Source organism: Xiphias gladius, chromosome 15 (genome assembly GCF_016859285.1).
Source record: "Xiphias gladius isolate SHS-SW01 ecotype Sanya breed wild chromosome 15, ASM1685928v1, whole genome shotgun sequence".
In the NCBI taxonomy this organism is placed as follows: Eukaryota; Metazoa; Chordata; class Actinopteri; order Istiophoriformes; family Xiphiidae; genus Xiphias; species Xiphias gladius.
This window is the reverse complement of record NC_053414.1, coordinates 2,901,889-2,924,978: the sequence shown is the minus strand read 5'-3', so window position 1 is coordinate 2,924,978 and position 23,090 is coordinate 2,901,889. Positions and strand designations below refer to the sequence as shown.

Here is a 23,090-nt window from a genome sequence, read left to right as displayed (position 1 = left end):
AAGGACGCCGCGCGTCTTTGTTGCGGTAAAGGATTTGAGCTCTGCAACCTTGGCGGATTTTACGACTCTGTTGTTACCGCGCAGACTTTAAAATGTTTGCCTGTCACTGCAGCTTCCCTCCCGAGAGTCACGATCATCTTGGGGCAAAGCGGTTTGCTTCACCGTCTACGGGGTTTGTGTCGTCTGTATGACAAACGGTTGCTCTCCTGCATTAACATTCCCCTTCCAGAGCTGCACAGAACCATCAAAGCTTATTCCGGCGTCGTTTGTATTCCAGCTCCTATTTTCCATCCATTTGCTTCTTGAATCTCACCCTTTTTTGTATTAAAAGGCTGCGTCTTGAAGTCACCTGACTCACGTGTTTCGTGTTTGTTTGACATTAGAAGAGAATTTGGGGGAAATTCTCTCCATGACCCTGCTCTGTTGATGTTCCTCTTGTTTCTCTCTGTTGTCCATGTTTGTCCGACTGAAGAACTCAGTAAAGATTTTTCCTCCATGTTTTACATTGTTCTTGTTATGGTATTTATTAGCAGTGTACACAAACAGATGTAGCGGCGTAGACAGTCTATATTTTAATCACACTTATATGAATTTATTTCTTAGAAAGGCTTTTTTTGTAGTTTTGGCCTTAGATTAGTTGATTGAGATCAGAGAACTTCTGTTTGGAAGTGAAAATGAAGGTGAGCAGGACCCAGGCTGTGGTTGGCTTAGCTTTATAGCTGAAACCATCAGTCAATTAATTGATTAGTCGACCGACAAAAAAATGATCGGCAACTATTTTCCCAGAAAAAAAGGTGAAGAAACAGCTTTTCTCCGTTTTGTATCAGTGTAACTGGATATCTTTGGTTTTGAGGCTGTTAGCTGGACAGAGCAAGACATTTGAGGATGTCTCCTTGGACTATGATGGACTCATACAGGGGGAAACGGCTTGTCTGGCTCTGTCCAGAGTTCAAAAGTCCACCTACCAACACCTGTAATGCTCCCTGGTTAATACCACATATGTCTTTTCAATAAATCAGTTCAAAAACCGAAATGTAAAGCCCACAGATTGTGGTTTTAGAGGGAGTGGTGTCTTGGAACCCTTTCTTCACGGACAACGGTGTATCCATACGCTCAGCACCTCTGTGCAGTTTCTCCAACCACAGTGGTGGATGCCAGATACCGGGTACAGCCGGTCTCTGTACAGTCACAATAGTGTCGAACCTGAGAATCTCACTGTGACGACAAAACATGAGGAAACTCCACACAGTCGCTGATGGTCAACAAGACGCCGTTCTAGCAGGAATCTAGAAACTGGAAACTAGGAAAATGACTAAAAGGCTTATGCTGGCAGCATAAGCCTGTAAGAACAATCAGTAAGAAGACATCATCACCTGGCAGTTGTGAAAACAACTAATAGTTGTTTTCACAGCTTCAAGAAACGAGGAGCAGCGTGTTAATCGCTGAGTTCATCACTGAGCTCTGGTGTGTTGGTAGGCTACTTGTTGATGAGCTGGAGCCATGAGACTGATCCTAACATCTCACTCTTGGACCAAAAAAAAAAAAAAAATAAGTATAATTCTCACAATGTTGAACTATTCCTTTAAATCAATTTTACTTTCGTCTACCTTTTTTTTTTCCACTTCCAAACCAGCTGTTCAGCTTGTGTCTCTGCAACTGAAAAGAGTTTATGGCCAAAACTACAAAAGACCCAGAATCAGGTTGTAGAAAAAAGAAGAACTTTTCCTTTACGTATCCTTCCTCCGCATCCCGTCTGCCTCAGTGGGTTTGTCAGAGTTGGTGGATTTGTACTTTAGTTCATCCAGACACTTACAACAGGTTTCTACCCCACCTCCCTCCTCCTCCTCCTCCTCCTCCTCCTCCTCCTCCTCCTCCTGTCGGCCTGTAGAGAAGGAAGAGCAGTCTTCTCTGGGTGAGCTGGCTTGGGACGTGGACCAGGGACTGATAGCCCAGCTCAAGGAGCAGTACAGGAAGGAACGCAAGGGCAAGAAGGGGGTGAAGAGTAAGTCCTGTACCAGGCCTGTGCTTCATCCTCTCTCCCCTCTTCTACTCTTTTATTTTTGTTTTTTTGGGCTCACCTTGTGTTGGTTTCTCACTCTGCTGCTTTTTCTTCTCCTCTCAGTATGTCAGGGGTCTGACAGTGCACTCTAACCCAGGACCCAACACCACCACCGCAAGTTTCGGTACCAGTAGCGTCCGTCAAGCCGATCCCACGACATCGTCAAGTTGACACTTGTTTTAAGTGCGTTTTTAGACAGTGCCGTCACAAGGCAGTGTCCAGAAAAAACCCAGAAAAGACGATGCTGGAAAAGTTAAGTGATCGGTGATGCAGTGTTCAGTGCTTGACGGTTTTAAACATTCGGACACATTGTGGACGCTCTCAAACGGCGCTGCCTTTCGACGCCCTTCACGAGATAGTCTCTGCACGTCAAAAACATTCTAACCATCCATCCTACATGTAGACACGCGGCCCGTTACCGAACTCTTCTGTTGACCCTAGTCACACCTGACTTTCTCACTTTACCTTTGCTCTTTGTCTCTCTTCCGATCTGTTTCTCAGAGGTTTAGTGTTTACAGGTGGTTAGTGTTGGACTGAACCAGGGTGGACGTCTCTAGCTGCCCTCTGTCTCTGTCTCTGTCTCCTCTGTCTTTTTGTTTGTCTTCTTTGAGAAAAGTGCTGCTCTTTTGTGTTGGTGCTACAATATTTTGCTTCTTTTCTCTTTCATACTTTCCAGTTTTTATCTTTATTTATTTATCTTGATTTTTTTTTCCTTACCTTCCTGTTGGTTTCCTGAATTTCTGCACCTTCCCCAAAGTCCCAAAGGAATGCACCAGTCTGAATCTTTTTTCTTTCCAAAAGACTTGCATTAATGATTCCAGTATCAGTTATAAGTTTGATCCTTTATTGAACTTTTAGTGTAGAATAACTGACAAAAATGACTGAGGGTGAATCCACTTAAATCCCCTTATCACCACCGGAGATACGTCATCCCTGTGTGTTAGAGGAACACAGTCAGTGGCTTCACTTTGAGCGGCTACGCGTTGACGTTTTCTAGTGTTGATGAATTAAGACAACATCGCGTAACAGCATCAGTGCATCCCTAATATCCCTGTGTGTTTCTTCTTGTCTTTGTTTGCTGTGTTGATGAATTCTGCCCTTCACCAAACAGCAGCTGGTACATTTCATCTGCCATCCCAGCTCTTCACTTCTCATCATGCAGTTTCCTTCTTATTTCTGTGTTTACTGTCACTTTGTTTCTCTGGTGTTACTTTCCTTCATCTTTTCCGTTCAGTCTTCTGCAGAGCTGCTGCTGTATCCATCTACTGGTTTTCGTTTCCATCCTACATGATGTTCGATGTTATTCTAGTTTTGAGACAGTATGAACCCATCAGACTTCCTCTGCCTTCACTTTACTAACGTCTGTTTCTCATCTCTGTCCCAAACCCATTTTCTTGGCATCCTTCTCCTGCCTCCGTGTTTCTGTTTCATCTTTTCTTCCTCTCCTGTCCCCCCCTTCGTCACCGTCCTCCTCCTCCAGGACCCAACCGGTCTAAGCTGCAGGACATGCTGGCTAACCTGCGGGATGCTGAGGAGCTTCCCTCCATGCAGCCCCCTGTGACGACCTCCTCCCGGCCCAGTGTACCCAGACTCAGCGAGCACGAAGTGGGACGCCCAGATGAGGGTAAACCGCCCTCCCTCTCAACCGACTGCTCCATCAATCAAATCATGTTTCCTCCGAAACTGTACAACGCAAATCTCATTAAGACTTGAACGCTGTGTCGGAGGTCGCCGAGGACAGTTTGAGGAGGTCCTACCACATGGACGATCTAACCCAGCCGCCTGTTTTGTCCCTGTAGAGGCGCTGACCTTCCTGCCGTCGTCTGGGAAGTCGTTCATCCTGGGCCGAGTGGACGAGGCGGTTTCTAACGAGCTCGGACTGGGAGAACTGGCCGGACTGACCGTTGCCAACGAGGCCGACAGCCTGGCGTACGACGTGAGTAAAACCAACGGGCAATTTAGTCGTTTACGGCGGATTTGAGGCAGAAGATATTCAGCAGTCAGTCTGTTTCAGGACCACCTGACTCCTTTCTCTACACTTACATACACCTACAGAAGATGAGAAACGGCAAATTAAAAACTAGCAACAAGTGCACAAGGGAAAGAAAGACAATATGTCTGTTTTTTTAATTTTAATTTAGCGTTTACATTTGAACTTTTCCATGTTTTTTTTACATTCAGCTATTATACCTTAAATTGAAATGTAAGGTAAAAAATAATAACAATAATGTGCATAAAATGTACCACTTTGTCTTCTGATTTGATTTTTGGCTGAAACTTTCCTCCTAATTCATGAAATGCAGCAAAGAGCCCAGGACCTTCAACTGACAAAAATAAGAAAAAAGGAAAAAGTGAGCACTGTGATTTTAACTATGATTGTGATTTAAAAGTGAGATCCAAACTATTTCCCAAACAAGTGAAGGCTCCTTCCAGAGAAAACCAGACCAGAAATGTTTGGTATCATTTGGTATAAAATCTTACGATCCACTTTTGTTCTGAACTGTTTACAACATTTCTGGTTCTTCCTCTCACCGCCTTTAAGATCGACTTCAAATGAGCAATGTTCTTCCCTCAGATCACCAATAACAAGGACGCTCTGAGGAAAACCTGGAACCCGAAGTTCACCTTGCGCAGCCACTTTGACTCAGTCCGGAGTCTGGCGTTCCACCCGGTGGAGCCAGTCCTGGTCACCGCCTCCGAGGATCACACCCTCAAACTGTGGAACCTGCAGAAGACGGCGCCGGCCAAGAAGTGAGACTCTGAAGTATCACAGAAATATTCAGTATTTAACGTAAAGTCTTAGCTCTGGGGCAGCGGGACCAGGCCTGTATTTGGAGACAGGCTGTTATTTCTCCTCTCTTCTTTTAATTTGGCGTCAATGTTTTCTGCTGTTAATACAAACTCTCTTCTCATCTTTAATCTTCCAGATGTGCTGCTTTAGATGTTGAGCCCATCTACACATTCAGAGCCCACAGGTGAGATCCTGTTTACCTGTCTGACTGAATTCCATGAAAAGAAGTTGGATACATTGTGAGGAAAAAAATGTAAAAAGCACCAAAAAGTCTTTGTTGCTACCAGAAAGAATCTGAGACTAATCCTTAAAGTTCAGTCATCATCATCATCATCATCAGGTCGCCTTAATCCCATTCATTAAAAGTCTCATTTTAAGGCTGTAATGAAATTGTATGCAAAGACCTCTGCTCATTAGCAAATAGAAATATTTGAATATTTAGGTGTATGATGCTTTGCCGAAGGCCTCACGAGGCTGATAAGTAATGAACTGAATCACTTCCGTCCCGTCCCGTGTAGCGGGGCTGTGCTGTGCGTCACCATGAGCTCGAGCGGCGAGCAGTGCTTCAGTGGAGGGATGGACGGCACCATTCAGAGCTGGAACACCCCCAACCCCAACATTGACCCCTACGACTCATATGGTACGTTCTAGTGTGGCCCACCAATTGTTTTGTGACCAACTTTTTGGGATTCATCGTCCAACCGGGCAGTTTAGAAAAGGAGAAGGAAAAACAACCGCTGAGTCTCCAGTGGAGGCCCGGGAGATAGAAAAGTAAACACACAAATAGAATAATGATCGACGTTACCTGGTCCTGGATCTGCCTTTGAACATAAAACCATCCAAATGAAAGAGGAAAGAATCCAACACAACCTGAGGAAATAAAGAGCAACAAGAAATAAAGTAACAAGTGTAGAAAATGGAAGGGGAGAAAAAAGAAACAACATAATCCTGTTCCAGCCTGACAGGAAACCAGCCTTCAGTTTAGTCCAGCTAAACATCAGTTCACAGTAGAGTGTGTGTTCTCTGAATTGTCTGTTGTGTTGCTTTGATACTGGACGTGTTAGCGTCGGGTGTTTGTACCGCTGGTAATTCCAGATTTAAAACATCCGCAAACGCTTCGATCCAGTTTAGTCTGAAATGTAATGTTTCATCACCCTTCTCTTTGTCCTTGTTGCTGCAGAGCCCTCGGTCCTGCGGGGGGCGCTGTGTGGTCACGCCGACTCGGTGTGGGGCCTGGTCTACAGCTCGGCTCACCACCGCCTCCTCTCCTGCTCGGCCGACGGGACGGTCCGGCTGTGGAACGCCGCAGACACCTCGCCGTCTCTGGCCGTTTTCAACGAGCGAGGAGGTGAGAAGCGGAGCAGGGGAAATGTCTCACGCTCACCTCGGTACCTGCTTTTGTGAGCCATGCTAGCAGCGTGGCAGGGGTGGAATAATCAGCCTGTTCAGTCGGAGTCCAGGGTGAAACATCTTGGCAGCTACCGGACGGATTCCCGTGAAACGGATTCATCCTCAGAGGATGAATCCTAATGATCATGTGATGATTCTCTGACTTTTCCTCTAGTGCCACCAACAGGTCAAAATGTAGACTTGTCCAACACCTCATTTCATGACAGGATACCTCTAAAACTAAAGACCAGGGCTGCAACCAACAATTATTTTTCTTATTGAGTCATCTGCGGTTTATTTTCTGGATTGATATTTTGCTCTGTAATATAGTAACTAGTAACAAATCTTTTTTAACACGCCCGGTAAGATTTTCCTCAAGTCCAAGTTGACATATTTAAGCTTTTTGTTTTCAGTTTATGATCAAATTAAACAAAGAAAATCAGCAAAAATTCTCATTTGAGAACTGAACATGAGTTTTTGGCAGCTTAAGTTCACAAAAGAACTTACACTGTTATCAGAATTGTTGCCAATTGATTTTCAGTCAGTTGGCTGATTGATTGATTGATTGATTGATTGATTGATTCAGCTCTACTAATGACTGAAGTCTGTCTGGAATTAGCTCTGCTATTACACGTCTGTTACATCACATGCTAAATGCAAACGGGTTAACATATAGCATGTTAGCAGGGTCAAGTGGTAAACACTGATCCGCGCTGAACAAGCATACCAGGTATGCTAACATGCTAACTGTGCTAAATGAGCACCACCGTCTTAGACCGTTAACCCGCAACTACCTCCAAATCAATTCTGAACCGGACCCGGCTGGACACGTTACCATAAGATACCAGACCTGACCAGTGGGCTGATGAAAATCTGCTCCGAGCTGCTGCAGGGCACTACAGGCAACAGCTGTAGGGTCGCACAACAAGAACTGAGCTAAACAACGTTAGGAAAATAGATAGATAAATAGATAAAGACGCAGTGACAAGTGCAGATTGGACGGGCAGAAGCACACTCCAGCGTGGACACCCATTAATTATTTAAGTCTTCCCACTAAAAACGGAGGTTTACCTGTTAACTGACCTTCAGCTCTTCTGAAAGAGATTATCATTGTGTTTCACATTTCAGGGCTGTTCAATAACGTTTCCGGTTGGAAACGTACATTTGTTCTTTCAGATGAGGAGAGGAGGAGCAGAACCACGGAGTTAAAATGTATTTCCCCGTTATCAACTGTGCAGAAACACAGAACGATTAACTGTACAGTTGGCAGAGCTACAAGCGGCGCTGGTCTCCACAGCAGCAGCTGCAGCCCTGACATCTTCAGGGGGTCTTAACTCCTGGGTGTTCATTAGGCAGCACCCCCCCCCCAAACACACCCACCACCACCACTGTTTTGCACTCTGCTTGACATTCTCACAGAAAGCCTGGTTAACCTTGGCATGGGTATCATCTGATGAGTCTCTGCTGTCTGTGTGTGTCAGAGCTCGGGGTGCCGACCTCGGTGGACCTGGTGAGCAGCGAGCCGGCTCACATGGTGACGTCGTTCACCACCGGACACATCGGACTCTTCAACATGGAGACGCAGCAGCTCATCCTGAAGCTGGATTCTGCCGGACCACCAGGTGAGTCGACCGACCAACCACAAACCCAAAGAGATCGACTTCCAGTCTCGTGGTGGGAATGTTTGGTGTCTGGTTGATAGAATCAAGGCTCAGATTCAACCTCAGAGGTTGAATCTGAACCGGATAATTAGACCACAGGGCAACACAAGCGCCAGCTGCCACAGTCACTAAATCAGGTCAAACCATGCTTATGTCTGGGTCTGCAGTTTTTAAATAGAGACTGATTTAAAGGGGCTATATGTACGTTTTTGCTATTGCTACATAGCCAACGTTAGCATTAACAGCTGTTTACTCACCAAGAGCTTCAGCTTTGTTGTGTTTACAAGACCAGAGGTTAGAGCTACTGCTTCGTCCTCCCATGTCGGACTGAGGACAGACTGGACGCTACAGTGACGAGACAGGCCGAGGCTAGCTGGTTAGCATGCTAACTACACTAGAAGAAAAGAAGTGAGAGAAACGGAAGCTAAACCAGACTTGTGATTGGCACTGCTTTCCACCTCTGGAGGCAGCTGTTGGTGAGTAAAGGGACGAAGTTTCATGTTGGACTCTCAACGTTTCTTCCAGACTGGTGAGTAAACAGCTGCTAATGCTAACGTTGGCTATGTAGCGATAGCAAAAACCTTCATATAGCCCCTTTAAATGGTTGGTCAGATTCTGTTTATTTAGTTTCCGATCCGATACAATATTTCCATAATTAAAATCATGATTTTTTTTTCATCTTATACTGCGTTTTGTTTTAAAGTTCATGCAAGAGCCTTTCTTTTAAGATAAACAGAAGGTCGTGGTGTCTGTCTACAAATGTCTATTTTCCACAAGTGTATTTGTACAGCACTTTTTGACAACAAGGCAAGTCAAAGTGTTTTACATATGACATAAAGGCATTAAGACAAGATATGTAAGAAACGAAAGGCAATATAAATAGGATTTAAAAAGAGTAAAATAAAATACAAGATAAAATGATTATTTATTTATTTAATTAAAGGCTTGCGATATGATATATTTTGCTTATTGTCAACAAAGCCCATAAAAAAGATCAAAACCAACAGTGTGTTATTCCGTCTCTCAGCACCTTCCCTCCTCTGTCTGTGGCTCTCAGCTCGGAGCTCATTGGTTCCTACTGGAGACGTAGATCTTTAAAATCACCTCACAAATATAAAGTTTTATTTTTAAAAAGTCTCAGTCATTTTCCTAAAACAGCTGCTCACTGTAGTTTTTTATCGGACAAACAGGAAGAAATGTATAAAGCATTTGTTGGGACTACTTTCAGCGGCGGATTAATCCACGTCTGGTGCTGTAGCGAGTATTTGTGGCAGCAGGACAGTGTGTGTGTGTGTGTGTGTGTGTGTGGACTGAGTCATAATAAACTACAGTGTGTGTGTTCATGGTGATGAAGGAACGTGTCCCCCAGACTAACAGTGTGAATCACTGATGTGTTGTGATAGTTTTCTGTGGCTCAAAGGAATCAGATCTATCAGGCTGTAGATACACACGCACACACGGTTCTGGTTGTAGGGACGCTCAGTGTTGGTTTGATGCATTTTTTCCATCATATCAATTGATTTTGACGGTTTAGAAAACAGTACCATGTCGCCTGCAGTCCTAACGGATGGACTGGAGATTGTAGGTATTGAATGCTAACGCTATCCCTTCTCACGTCCGCCCACAGAAGCTCCCTGCAAGATCAACAAAGTGCTGAGTCATCCCACGCTGCCAATCACCATCACGGCTCAGGAGGACCGGCACATCCAGTTCTTCGATAATAACACAGGTACAACCCGCCGCTTCGTATTAACTGTGTTCGGTTCACATTCAGGAGGAACTCCACCCATTACTGATGTCGTGGCCAGTTCCAGACGCTTTGTGAAACAGGTGGACTGACAATTGTGTCCTTGATGAAAAGTGTCACGAAACAATACAACGAATGCAAGAAACACAGTGATACAATTAGACAGACGATGTTAAATGTTTCCCTCATTTTCAGAAAGTTCAGCTCTCAGAATTAAAACAGATCTGCTGAGGAAAGTTTCATGCATTCAGACAAATACAAAAAAGTTTTGCTTGACATAAAATGAATCCATGAAAATATTTAGCTGCCTGCAGAATATGTCAGAGGAGGGAAAACAGCCCTGTTGAGACGTTGAAAACAAAATGTTGCATCTCACTGCTCAGCTCAACCTATTGTGGTTCTTAAAGCTACAACAAAGACAAAGTCTTCATCTGAGTTTTACCCGAACTGAGTCAAAGAGTAACGTTTGAATCTGTTGTGAATTCGAAGGTAAACTGATCCACGCCATGGTCGCCCACCTGGACTCGGTCACGAGTCTCGCCGTGGATCCAAACGGACTGTACCTCATGTCTGGAAGTGAGTATCCGTCCGCAGGCTCTCTGACTCGTTTAGAGAGAAGAAGAAAAGAAATGTGACATTTAACACAGTTCCTGACGGATGATTCACTCCGTGGAATCGTTTCAAATGTTGGGTAATACCTTTCCTCCATGTCTTAGAACGATGAGAAGACGTATCCGTTAATAACGGGACACAAAAGAGATTTTTCTGCCGTTTATTTTCAAAATGGAAACATTTAATGCCGGGGCATAGTGATTAGTGAAATAATCCTCCTGAACCAGTGTACCTAGACTTGTCCATCCAGAATCCAGACTAGATTAACGGAGCCTCTAAAGACTTTTCAGATTTGTGAAATCTTCTATTCTGATTTTTTTTTTTTCTCAATTCAGACCACATCAGGCCAGATGTAGATCAAAAAGCACAAGGCAAATAGAGAGAGAGGGGGTTTCCAAGAGTAATAAGGCTGCTACTGGAGCAATGATGAGAAGTACAGCGTCAGGTTTTTCCTTCACGTGTCAGAACTTGAGCTACGAAACCAGAAATCAGGGCCAAAGAAGCAAGAAAACGCCACGTCTGGTTTTTATTTTAAGGTTCATTTTCTTCAGGAGTCTGAGGTGCAGGTGGACGTAAAACGTCCTCTGTGACGCTGACGCGAGCAGGTTTACAGTGAACCAGATAAAGGCGGTAAGATCGCGGCAAACCTCTCCCTCCTCCGTCCTCACTGTGTCTCCCTCTCGCTCCTTCCTCCCAGGTCACGACTGCTCGATCCGTCTGTGGAACATGGAGAGCAAAACGTGCATCCAGGAGTTCACCGCCCACCGCAAGAAGTTTGAGGAGTCGATCCACGACGTGGCGTTCCACCCCACCAAGTGCTACATCGGCAGCGCTGGGGCCGACGCGCTCGCCAAGGTCTTCGTATGACCTGAAACCGACGGGCTGTGGAGCTCCGAGGACGAGGGGAGAGGGAGCGCTGCGATGGAGGAAGGTGGAGTTTGGGTATATATATATAGATATAGATATATATCTATATCTATATATATATTCTTTGGACAGATGGAGGAGTTTGTTTCCACTTCCGAGTCTGGACGTCAAAGCAGAAAACTGAAGGTGACAGTGACCCGGACTGCTCCTTTAAGATTCGTCAAATATTCGTTCCCGCCCAGCTCCTGGACTCGGGCTGGCCTGGGTCCCAAAAACAAACCAACCTCTGGATGAGAAGGTGGAAGAGGCCAAACATAAAAGCAGGAACCCTCGGTACATTTTACACAAGCTGGAATCTTTTCTTTCTCTCTTTTCTTTAGCAGGTAAAGACACAAGCTCCACCTCTCTCCCCCGTCACTAACCCCCAACACTCCGGTGTCTGTCGGCGTCGCTTTGAAACGTTTGTCATGATAATGTGCCTTTTCCTTGGAACATAAATTCTTCTAGGTGTTGAGGATTAGAAGCTGTGGGAGCAGCCGGTCGAAGTTTTTCTCCTCCAAACAGTAAAATAACTCCGCTCGGTCACATTTACGATCAGAACTCGCACAAACCCGAACTTCACCTCTGGATGACGTCTGGCTCTGCACAGGACGTGGTGGATTTTTGCGTTTAAATGGATTTGGTGTGATTGTTTTTTATCTTTTGTCCTAAAACGACTTTAAGTCGGGCCTGCAGTCTGAGGAGGAAGAAGACTTGGGTCCGTTAGATTTTGGAGAGCCGTCCGTCACGAGGACGGACTTTCGCCCCTTAAACACCCACACAGGAGGCAGGAGGTGAAAGGTCACGACCCTGAGCTGGTCTTGCTCGAGGACGCCGGCTGCGCTGGGTGGACAGTCGGGGTGGGGGAGGGCAGGTCAGATCCCAGACACCTTCGGAGTTTCCTTTCAAACTAAGCTGGTTTTGAACGCAGCGACTCCTGCTGGAGCAACACGATCTGATCCGAAATCGGCCGCTATCTGTCGCGGAGGAGAACCAGGCTCTGGCCTGCAGTCGCAGCCGTCAGTCAGGCCGGTGGCGCCAACGTGACCACCGTGTCGACAACCACACGAAAACGTCACACTCTTCATTCACGCATTCACTCGAGGACTGCGCCCATCCGGAGACGTCCCATCGTCCCAGATTCATTCCTGCCGTCAGAGACCAGAAGACCAAGGAGTCTTGCAGCAGATGGTCCGGCCCCCACAGAGCCCTGATCTCAGATCACAGAGTCAGTCTGGGACCACGTGAAGAGACACTGAGACAGACTGAATCCACGGAGGACCTGTGGCAGGTTCTCTCCAGTGTCCAAAGCTTTTGCACAGCCTGTCCCTGCCACTGCTGTGACGACTGACTGCAGCCAGCAGAGCAGGATTATATAGAACTGGATGGTGGGACTTGGCTAACGGGGTCTAAAGCTGAGTTCCACATGAAAGCTCCACACAGATTCCCTTTCCTTCCACAAGTGGATCGACTGCTGACAGAGTTCCAGTCTGAAATGTTGCCCTTCCTGGTACATCGCTAGTCCCATCTATATATTAGTCCAATGAGACACAGCTGCCCAGCGCACGCTGAAGCTACAGCCTGGAAACGAGCGGGAAAATAAATATCTACGCAGCAGCAGAGGCTGTCGACTTTATCCAAATCCCGAAGGTTCTGGTCCAAAGCTGATGAGTGTAGGAGCTGAAATAATGGAGCTGTGGTTTGCTGGGAAGCGAGGACTCCACCAACGGAGAGAGAGAGAAATGAGCGTCGCTGTTGAGTTGGCGCAGCGGAGGCAGCGGCCGCCAGACGGCCGATACCTCAACCGTCAACCTCCACTAAAACGTCCTGGCCTTCACTCTGCCAGCTGAGTTTAGGGGCAGCGGCAGGTCAGGTCCTGGTCTCGAGTCTCAGCGACGCTTTGTACCAGAGACGCGTCCCTCCTCATCCCGCGGGCCACTACAGACGGGACGTCCTGTGGGATCATTTTGAAATGAAACCCTTCGGTGTGTGTGTGGAGACTGTGCGGGTCTGATGGTAACTGTAACGAACCGTACGGAGCCTCCACCTGAAAACAGATGTGCTGTCGCGTGACACCGTGATAGGTGTCGATCAGACGAAGAGCTTCTTCCCAAAGTCAAATCTCACCTGAAAACATCTGGAGCAAAACGTTTCTCTAAATTTTGGCCAATCTGTTTCAGTTTGAAGTTTCCTCCCGCGGTTGTAGGACGTTTTGGATTGAATTTCCTCGGATTCGGGAGTTTTGATCAACATGGTGGCGACGAGGCTCGATTTGTAAACCTGCTGCTTTTAAATGTGTATTTATACTTCAAATCCTGACAAACTGCAGCACGAAGAACCTGCAGTGAAGCTTTTCTCGTTTATTTCTTCTACTTTAGCCACATAAAGTATTTATTAGGATTTTAAAAGGCCAAATTAAAGCCAAAAGATTGAACCGAGACGACGAGATGCTCCCGACTAATCCTGACGGATGTTGTTGCTAATGCTAATTAGCTCATTCTGTTGTCAAATAACAACAATAACAAGTAACACCTTTTAGTTCCAGATTTGTACATGCTTTATATGCTGACTGCCTGAAAATATTGTATTTTGTGTAATTATTATTATTTGGATTAATTACTAGTTTTTTAAAAGACTCTTTGTGTTTGGTGACAGACTCGTATGATACAGTAGATATTTTTTTTAAAGACCTTATTTTCTGTTTTACTTGAAAAGTGACGTTTATTCTTCTGGGGTTTCCGCTGGTGGTGTTAGAAGTACTTCCAGCACACGGGACTTCACCTCTCAGCACCACCTAACACTTTTTAGCTTTGCTTTTCACCAAATGATCATCTCAGAAATGCAGCTGCGCTCCTGGCGCGGCGGGAAGCTCGGGAAATCCGTCTGCTTTTCTTTTAACGTAAACTTAAGGAGTGTAAAAAGGGGAAACAGATATTTGTACAGTTTTCGGGTATTAAAGCAGATCTATTTATTAACCTGGTGTAAAGGGTATATTAAGGGAAATTTTAACCGCAAAGTGAAAGCTGCCGAGTCATTTAACGACTTCTAGATGAGCCGAAGGATCAAACGTAGTTTGTGTGACAAGTAAATACACAGCGAGCCGGTGGCTGCGGTTTAAATCCAGCTGTCCTGTAAAAAGATGTCGAAAATGAATGGAGTCTGGTCGTTTGCCACGTTAAAGACATTTTAAATTTGACTCAGTCATGTGGAGTTCCACACTGAGCCAGTTCATTTTTAAAAATACTGAGTCCCGTGAAGGGTGAGACCCACGTCATTTTCATAGAGATCCGCGTCCACACTGGAACGTCTGAACAGTAGAAAACAGCTAAATCTCTTCATTCATACAGGTTAGTACTGAACGTTAAAATGTCCCCTTGACTTTAGGGCCACTCAGCCGTTTCCAAAAGCTCGGCCTTCCTCGTCCCCTTGACGTGTCCGCGTTGGAGACCGTTTTGAAACAATGCCGGCGCCCCCATACACACGGGCTGTAGCGGAATTCTTTCTTTACTGTTCTGGAGTCACCTCCTCTGCAAGCTTCTGCGGCGTGCAGTTACCCAACACACTCTTCTCTGAGTAGGTTCACTGACACGCTTTCGCGGAGCTTTGCAGAACCTAAATTCCGGTTGACCTGGAAATGGAAGTCCAGGTTTGTTTATTGGAACTGATCACACAATTTTTACACAGGAAAAACAGAAACGGGAAAAACATCTACAGCAGTGGAAACAAGGCAAAGAGCAGATTCATCTTGTCTGACTTTTCTCTGCTGGAGGGTTTTAGCTCTTCGGGCCTTTAAAAACTATTCGTACGAAACAATCTGAGAAAGAAACACTCGGGTCGAACGGCGGCCTGTGGTGGTGAACCACCGATGCACAGTGACAGAAAACAGTGAAGGGATCCAGGAAACGAGCAGAATCCCGTTGAGCCGAGCTCGAAGTCACATGATCGGATCTGCGGAGATTGTTATCGGAGTCCGGTTGCTCGTGGCCTCATCATTACATCTCATGAAGCAGAAACACGACCGCTCGCAGAGCTCGTGTCTGCAAGTGACCGTTTCAAGCAGCCTGAGGTGCAGAAAGTTAAGGCGCAGTTTTTGGTTTCATTTCATACTCGACTAATACAAAGATAATCGGAAACCGATTCATTAAGAACCTTCGGAGCAATAGAATCAGTCCGTTTGCCAACCATCTCCTCTCATTTGCCATTTTACACTTTGCTTATAAAAGCATCACAGGTGGAACCGGTCACTCTCACAGGACATGAAGAGTAACACTAGCCGGCAGCGACGTAGGCAGCTGAACTGTGTCGGTCAAACTGTTTTCAGATTTCCACTTTGTCGTCCTCAGTGGCCCAAAGCGGGGCTGAACCTTCAACCTGAAACCTGAACGACGGCTGTTGTCGGGTCCAGTGTGTCTGTGAATGATTGTATCGTCCTTTGGTGTGTACAGTGAAACGTCAGAGATGACAGAAGCTGACCTGGTTGTGCATAAAGTACATACAGGTGTTGTTTTTTCTTTTTTCACCTTCTTTTTATTTTCTAAATGGGAGAGTGACAGATTTATCAGTAACAAGAATAAAGGAATATGTTGTATATCATGATGCTGCTGTGGTGGTGTTATTAACTCAGCATGGAGGCTGAACACACAGCAACACACTCACACTGGGAGTCAAACACTCAATTTATTTTTATTTTTCAAAATCTTTTTTTTTTTTTTTTTTTTAAAAAGGTTTTAAAAGTGGCTGCTTTTATCCAAAGTGCCTTTTCCATTCGCTTCTCATTCACCCATTCACACACACACACACACACACACACACACACACACACACACACACACACACACACACACACACACACACAAGTTGCCGTCTGACCATCAGGAACATTTTGGGGTTCGGCGTTTGGCCCGAGGACACTTGGACAGGTGGACGGGACGAGCCGGGAATTGAACTACCAACCCTGTGATTAGAGGACGACCCGCACCCCCCCCACAGCTGATTGTGGTGGTGAGATTTTTTTTTTTTTATTAATTTAAAAACTATTATAAAATACATGAGCATAAGAGACAAAAACAACCAGAATTTTTATGTAGTGAAAACAAAAGGAACCTGAATCCACAGAAAGTCTCAAGTCGTTGGATTCATCAGATATGAGGTGAAATTTAACGTTTCTGAGACAAACACTAAGTTTCAATATCAGTCATTCAATGTTTTCACATACTATGATGATACAACAGTGTGTAATATTAATATGCATCAAAGATTATACAATATATTCACAGTAAAGCAGAGCAAGAGAAAAGAAGGACCCGCTTGTCACAGTGAGCAGCTTTTACATGTGATTTTACTCTGAATATTGATACACATTTAATTAACGAAGCTTGAATAGGGACGTCTAATAGGACGTCACTCCGTACTGATAAAATGAAGAAACTAAAGGTTCCATAAAATGCGCTCCTGCGCACTGTCAACATTTTTTGCAGTTTTTTTGTTGTTTTTTTTTTTTTTACATTGACTGGTTACTTTTCTTTGCCAGTCTGCAAAAAAACACTTTTCTTTTAAAACAGGTCACAAATGCAAAATCACATTTGTGACGAAGCATCACAACATGGGAACCCTTCAAAGACCTAAATACCAATAAGAAATTAAAATGAAAGACGATTATTGGAGATAAATAAAAATAAAAAACTAGCATGAAATAAAATACACAATGTGTCTGAACGAGCTTTATAACTGCATCAGAAACAGGAAAACCAGAAAGAGCACGAACTGCCAGCTGCCAGAGTGCGCTTTTCCCTTGTGTCCTGCAGGGGGCAGTGCTGTCCCTTCGACGTGCTTCCTCTGCTGCTGTAGACATTAGCAGAAGAAGCTGACAAGCTACTGTAAACAAAGCTACGCCACCGTCTGTTGAACAACTTAAAAAAAAACAAAACTGCTGAATGTGGCGAAGATAAGATCCCGAACACCTCTGCATAACACTGAAGTAAGTGGAAGCTGAGTTATTTACCAAACAGCCTCAAGATTGCAGAGAAATTAACTCATAAACCTTTTAGTTAGTTAGCTAACTAACTAACTAGCATAAACATGCTAAAGTCAACAGCGGAACGGCACCCCGGGGATCTGGGTAACTTTTTTGCCCTGGACTCCGGTGCCTCGTCCGCCTGTTTAGCTCGATCCTCGGGTGAATTAGTGCTGTGGGGTTAAATCGGCGGGATGTTTAGAAAACCAGCCGGTGAAACGGACTTTGACGATGTGTGGCTAGCTCCGCTAACGTTAGCTGAGCGACAGCGGAAAAACTCCCAGATTTTAAAGGAAGTCTGGTTGCTCCTTTCGGTGTCTGATTATAAACTGAATTTCTCGGCAGGCCTCTCCACCCTCCGCCGTTCAGGCATGAGCCGGCCTGCAGTCTGACAGGAAGATAATGGCTGCAGAGCTGTTCCCCACTAAGAAGCTGGTCCCCCCCGCCTCAGCAAGCAGCACCACCTCCATCCAGCAGTACCAGCAGCAGAACCTGACCAACAACAACACCACCATCACCGCCCAGGGCTGCTGCAACTGGCAGGGCCTGTACCCGACCATCCGAGAGAGGTGAGTGTCTGAACACCCACCCGCTCCACTCAGTCGGTTAAAGGCGACCGAAGCGATGCTTTGACCTGTATCCATGAGTACTCCTTGGTTTATAATCAGTTCACTGGGGTTAATAACCTTCACTGCAGGTGCTCACAGACTGGTTCCCTCTGAGGTGGTTCAGTAGCCGAGGGGAGGGAAATAAAGCTTGAAAAGGGGGGGTCCGAGGATGGAGCCCTGTGGGACCCCACACAGCGTATCAAGTTTGTTTGAGTGAAAGCTTCCATGTGTGTGTACATGTGTGTATACACTCAATGACCAGTTTTTTAGGAGCACTCTATTGGTGCTAGACGGCTGGTTTTAGTATTTCTGAAACTGCTGAACTCCAACAGCCTCTAGACTTTTCGCTCAGAATGGTGTCAAAAATAGAAAAGAGCCAGTGAGGTTGGAGGTCAGAGGGGAACGTCCAGACCTGGTCGGGGCGGGCAGAAAGGCTACGGTAACTCGGATCACCACTCGTTACTGCTGTGGTGAGCAGAGAAGCAGCTCTGACAACTATCAGACCAGTCCTGATTGTTGAAAATAGATGCGAGTCTCAGCGAAGCAGCACTGATTTCACTTACATGTTGAGATCAACCACAGACTTAATTCTGCTAATCATGGAAAAGCCCTTCAGATACATGCACGAGGAAAATTACAAGAGGTCACCTGGATTTCTGAGATGATCCAGAGGGAGGAGGCCTTTGTTTGTTACCCCCAAACAAGCTGTTTGAAAGCCATGACCCAAGTCCTTGAATTTGATGATAGGTGTTCTTTCTTACATCAAACACTAACGGTTGGTGAATTCTGTGTCCCTGTAGAAATTCAGTCATGTTCAACAATGAGATGATGGCAGATGTTCACTTTGTGGTCGGGCCGCCTGGTGGGACGCAGCGAGTACCGGGACACAAGGTAAAGCTCCCCGCGCTCCAGCTGCAGATCTGAGATCAGGGTGGAAAATGACGTCCGGGAAACACGGCGTTTGTTTTCTGTGGACAATAACGGCGTTGAGCTGTGGATGTAGAAGTTTTATAATAACACACTCTATGTAATTTTGGGACCAAAGATAACAATTTAAATATACTACTTTCTTCATGTATAAAATATTTTCACATGGATGTAAATGTTTCATTATCTCAGGATGGACATGTGTAAGAAAAACTGTGAGCACCACCAAAGTCTAGAAAATAGGGACCCGAGCGTGGATCTATTATTTCTTACTGTTTGGTGGAGCTTGTATGATCCTGAAAAGCCACCAACACTCACATGGACACTCCTCCGTTGAGAGGTATTAACTCCACAAGATTCACAACCAGGACACAAACTATAAAGTGCGGAAACGTGGGAAAAAGGCGCAGTGCGTCAAAGACTGATTGATCGTTAGAGAGTTTGTCATGTCAGAATAATTAAGTGTTGGTTGATGGGCCTGAAGAATTATTAGCAAAGACAAAATTTGACAATAAGACAAAACTCTTCAACGTTAGAGTTAAAGCGAGGTGATACACTGGGTACTATCAGACTGGGATTTGTGCTTCTGGTTGTTGGTTTACACCAGGAAGTCTCCGAATGTAACAGCCAGCAGCGAACCCGAGTCACGTGATCAGAGCCCGCAGGTTTATGTCTCTGTTAGGTATAAATGTCTTCTCTCACGTCGTCCGTCTCGTCCCTCTGCTCTGTCAGTACGTCCTGGCTGTCGGCAGCTCTGTGTTCCACGCCATGTTCTACGGAGAACTGGCCGAGGATCAGGATGAGATCCGGATCCCTGACGTGGAGCCTCCTTCGTTCCTGGCCATGTTGAAGTACGTCGACCTCTTATTTGTTTGGTTTGATGGAGCATTTAGGATTTCTCCTCTCAATAGAAACCAAAACCAAAAGAGTAGTCGATATTGGTTTACGTTACCAAAATACCAGTAGAGAATCTTTCAGCTGAACTCATGGCTCCATCAGATCAGCAAAACGTAAACGTCATTATTCAAGTGACGGCAGTGTCTGTCTTTGACCCCCCCAGGTATATCTACTGTGACGAGATCGACCTGTGCGCCGACACGGTGCTCGCCACCCTCTACGCTGCCAAAAAGTACATCGTGCCTCACCTGGCCCGGGCCTGCGTCAACTTCCTGGAGACCAGCCTGAGCGCCAAGAACGCCTGCGTGCTGCTGTCCCAGAGCTGCCTGTTCGAGGAGCCCGACCTAACGCAGCGCTGCTGGGAGGTCATCGACGCGCAGGCCGAGCTCGCTCTGCGCTCCGAGGGCTTCTGCGACATCGACACCCAGACGCTGGAGAGCATCCTGCGGCGGGAGACGCTCAACGCCAAAGAGATGGTGGTGTTCGAGGCGGCGCTGAACTGGGCCGAGGCCGAGTGCCAGCGGCAAGACCTGTCGCCCACGATCGAGAACAAGCGTCTGGTGCTGGGGAAGGCCATCTACCTGATTCGCATCCCCACCATGGCGCTGGAGGACTTCGCCAACGGGGCGGCGCAGTCCGGTGTGCTAACGCTCAACGAGACCAACGACATCTTCCTGTGGTACACCGCCGCCAAGAAGCCTGAGCTCTTGTTCTGCACCAAACCCCGTAAGGGCCTGGCGCCGCAGCGCTGCCACCGCTTCCAGTCCTGCGCCTACAGGAGCAACCAGTGGCGGTACCGGGGCCGCTGCGACAGCATCCAGTTTGCCGTGGACAAACGCGTTTTCATCGCCGGCTTCGGTTTGTACGGCTCCAGCTGCGGTTCGGCCGAATACAGCGCCAAGATCGAGCTGAAGCGCCAGGGCGTGCCCATGGCCCAGAGGATCATCAAGTACTTCTCCGACGGCTCCAGCAGCACCTTCCCCGTCTGGTTCGAGTACCCGGTGCAGATCGAGCCAGACACCTTCTACACCGCCAGCGTGGTGCTGGACGGCAACGAGCTGAGCTACTTCGGCCAGGAGGGCATGACGGAGGTGCAGTGCGGGAAAGTGACCTTCCAGTTCCAGTGCTCCTCGGACAGCACCAACGGCACCGGAGTGCAGGGAGGCCAGATCCCCGAACTCATCTTCTACGCCTGAGCCCGGCAGGAGGGGGGACGCCGTCGAGATTCCCGCTTCACCGTCGGAGGAGGGAGGGGCTCCCGGGTTTACTGCTGAGCCTTCAAAACACGGAGCGTCGGTTACAGAGGACACACATTCCCTCACCACCTCTGTGGTTGGTGTTTTCCCACAGCAGCTGCGGTTGTAGAGCTTCGGTCGCTGTTGTTTCCACATAAGGTGGCAGAGGAGCCCACACACACACACACACACCTCCCAGATCTCAATAATTCATCGTGCAGCTCTGTGTTGTTAACCCAGCTTCTCTTCCGGAGGTGGGTTTGAAACGGACACTTTAAAGGATCAGTCTGACATTATTCTGTATTTTTCCTACTGTCAACAAATCCCATGTGCAGACTTAAACCAGCTGAAGACGTAGATCTTTAAAAACTCCTCACAGACATTTCGTTTCATTTTTTAAAAGTCTCAGTCATTTTCCTCAAACAGCTGCTCGCTGTGGTTTTTTATCAAACAAACAGGAGGAAACAGGGACTTTGTGGGGACTATTTTCAGCAGCGGATTAATCCACATCTGGTGCTGTAGCGAGTATTTGGGGCAGCAGCACAGTGTGTGTGACTGAGTCTAACTAAACTACAGTGTGTGTGTTGATGGTGATGAAGGAACGTTTCCCCCAGAGCAACAGTGTGAATCACTGATGTGTTGTAATAGTTTTCTGAGGCTCAGAGGAACCAGATCTATCAGGTATTGATACACACGCGGTGCTGGTTGGTAGGAGGCGCTCGGCGTCGGTTCGGGTCTGTACGTGAGATTCGTCGACAGTAAGAAAAACACAGAACATCCCCAGACTTGAACATTGTACCCGCAAACCCGTTCTCTAAGTAGACAAGAAAAAAGCCATGCAAACATCTCTGAACTCCAGCTGCTGACACATTGATGCGAATCCGACCAGCTGGAGCCGGCGAGCGTCCGTTTTTTAGTTGGACGATTAACCGAGCATCAGAGCGGTCGATTAATTCTGGCCATGAACGGAATCGGCGTCTCAGCGCTCGGCGTAAACACCGAAGAATGTGGGGCCGCTTTTTAGGCATTTCAATTAATTTCAATGTGTAGACAGCATCAAGTAACGTGGACAGACAGATATACACGGAAGTGAACGCGCCCAACCAAAACCGTGTCCCGGTTCGGTCTGGGAGCTCACACACTGCCATAACCTCCGAGGGCTCCCCCGCAGTACGAACAGGTTTCCGGTTTCCTGCCTTAAAGATCGGGTGTTGGGTTTAACGCTGAGAGGACCTCGCACACGGTGAAACGTCTGAAGCTTGACCACGTGTGTCTCAGCTGAACTCCTCCTCTGGTGACGTTCGGACGCCGGTTAAACCTTCCCGCTGTCACATGGTCAAGCACCGACACGGAGTCTGGCTTTCCTTTTTCCACCTGTGCAGGTGTGTGGGTATTTAAAGCTGAATAATGTGGCTGATGTGTGTAACCTGAAGGCTCACCTGCAACCTTCCTCCGGTGCGCTTCACTGAAACGGGCTCCTTTAAAGGGGCATTTCACCCACAGCTGACCTGCAATTCTACCTGTTCAGCCTGCAGTGTAGCAGGTTACCTGGAGGCATTTTGACTCTAACCGCCCCCACGTGTCGTGTTCAGTTTAAACGAACAGTAATCCTCAGAAACCGCCCCGCAGATCCCAGCATCTCCTGTGCTTTTATTTTGATGGGCTCCCTTTCCCGGCCGGTGCAGGTGTGTAAATATCTTCCTGAAGCACTATTTCATCTAATCTCTCTGAAAGCGGAGCACTAACTGTTTTATATCGGATTCTATATTGAGAAAAACCTATTTTTGGACGTCTTTTGTTTCCGAGCAGAATGTGCAGTGAGTCCGTGGCCTTATGAATGTGTTGTAGCGACAACGTTTGGAAATAAAAGGTTCAACTGATGTGTGTGACTTGTGGTACTGCTGTTTAAAAACACCATGACGATGTGTGTGTGTGGTCAAACACACAGCATCCTTTATCCTTCCTGTTCTTCTTGCAACTTAAACTGATCTGGGACCAGCTCGTTCACATCTTCTCAGGTCTGTGTGTGTCAGTGTATATTAATATACACACACACACACACACACACACACACACACACACACACACACACAGTGTAACCAACAGGCAAAAACACACACATGTTGAGTTCCTGTCCCAGAGAATCGGAAAACTGTTAAAGCTTCACATTTGAGGAGCTGGAACCAGTGAATTTTGGGCATTTTGGCTTGAAAAAGGAACAAAAGATGAATCATTTACTAAAACT

The 23,090-nt window shown here is 46.5% G+C and overlaps 2 protein-coding genes across 3 annotated transcripts in view; both read left to right on the top strand.

The window, feature by feature from the left end:
• strn (striatin, calmodulin binding protein) overlaps nt 1-15,758 on the top strand; it is a 63,989-nt gene extending 48,231 nt beyond the window's left edge. For both annotated transcript variants that reach the window (XM_040146332.1, XM_040146331.1), the window contains 11 exons: nt 1,889-2,002; nt 3,540-3,683; nt 3,859-3,995; nt 4,635-4,810; nt 4,987-5,034; nt 5,369-5,490; nt 6,031-6,198; nt 7,721-7,861; nt 9,528-9,629; nt 10,137-10,223; nt 10,957-15,758. In XM_040146332.1, the coding sequence (XP_040002266.1) occupies nt 1,889-2,002; nt 3,540-3,683; nt 3,859-3,995; nt 4,635-4,810; nt 4,987-5,034; nt 5,369-5,490; nt 6,031-6,198; nt 7,721-7,861; nt 9,528-9,629; nt 10,137-10,223; nt 10,957-11,126 (1,409 nt within the window). In that variant the 3' untranslated portion in view covers nt 11,127-15,758. The remainder of the gene's footprint in view (nt 1-1,888; nt 2,003-3,539; nt 3,684-3,858; nt 3,996-4,634; nt 4,811-4,986; nt 5,035-5,368; nt 5,491-6,030; nt 6,199-7,720; nt 7,862-9,527; nt 9,630-10,136; nt 10,224-10,956) is intronic.
• A 1,244-nt stretch (nt 15,759-17,002) lies between these two features.
• btbd3a (BTB (POZ) domain containing 3a) lies at nt 17,003-21,326 on the top strand. Its single transcript, XM_040146334.1, has 5 exons — nt 17,003-17,142; nt 17,524-17,747; nt 18,587-18,677; nt 19,446-19,564; nt 19,774-21,326. The coding sequence occupies exons 2-5, from the start codon at nt 17,581-17,583 to the stop codon at nt 20,804-20,806; spliced, it is 1,410 nt and encodes a 469-aa protein (XP_040002268.1). The 5' UTR covers nt 17,003-17,142; nt 17,524-17,580; the 3' UTR covers nt 20,807-21,326.
• The last annotated feature ends 1,764 nt before the right edge of the window (nt 21,327-23,090 follow it).

What these genes read in the sequence shown, in the direction of transcription:
- btbd3a (XM_040146334.1), top strand. Translation starts at nt 17,581, where the DNA reads ATGGCTGCAGAGCTGTTCCCCACTAAGAAGCTGGTCCCCCCCGCCTCA. An exon ending in TACCCGACCATCCGAGAGAG is followed by an intron (nt 17,748 to 18,586) that starts GTGAGTGTCTGA and finishes GTGTCCCTGTAG; the next exon opens with AAATTCAGTCATGTTCAACA. An exon ending in AGCGAGTACCGGGACACAAG is followed by an intron (nt 18,678 to 19,445) that starts GTAAAGCTCCCC and finishes CTGCTCTGTCAG; the next exon opens with TACGTCCTGGCTGTCGGCAG.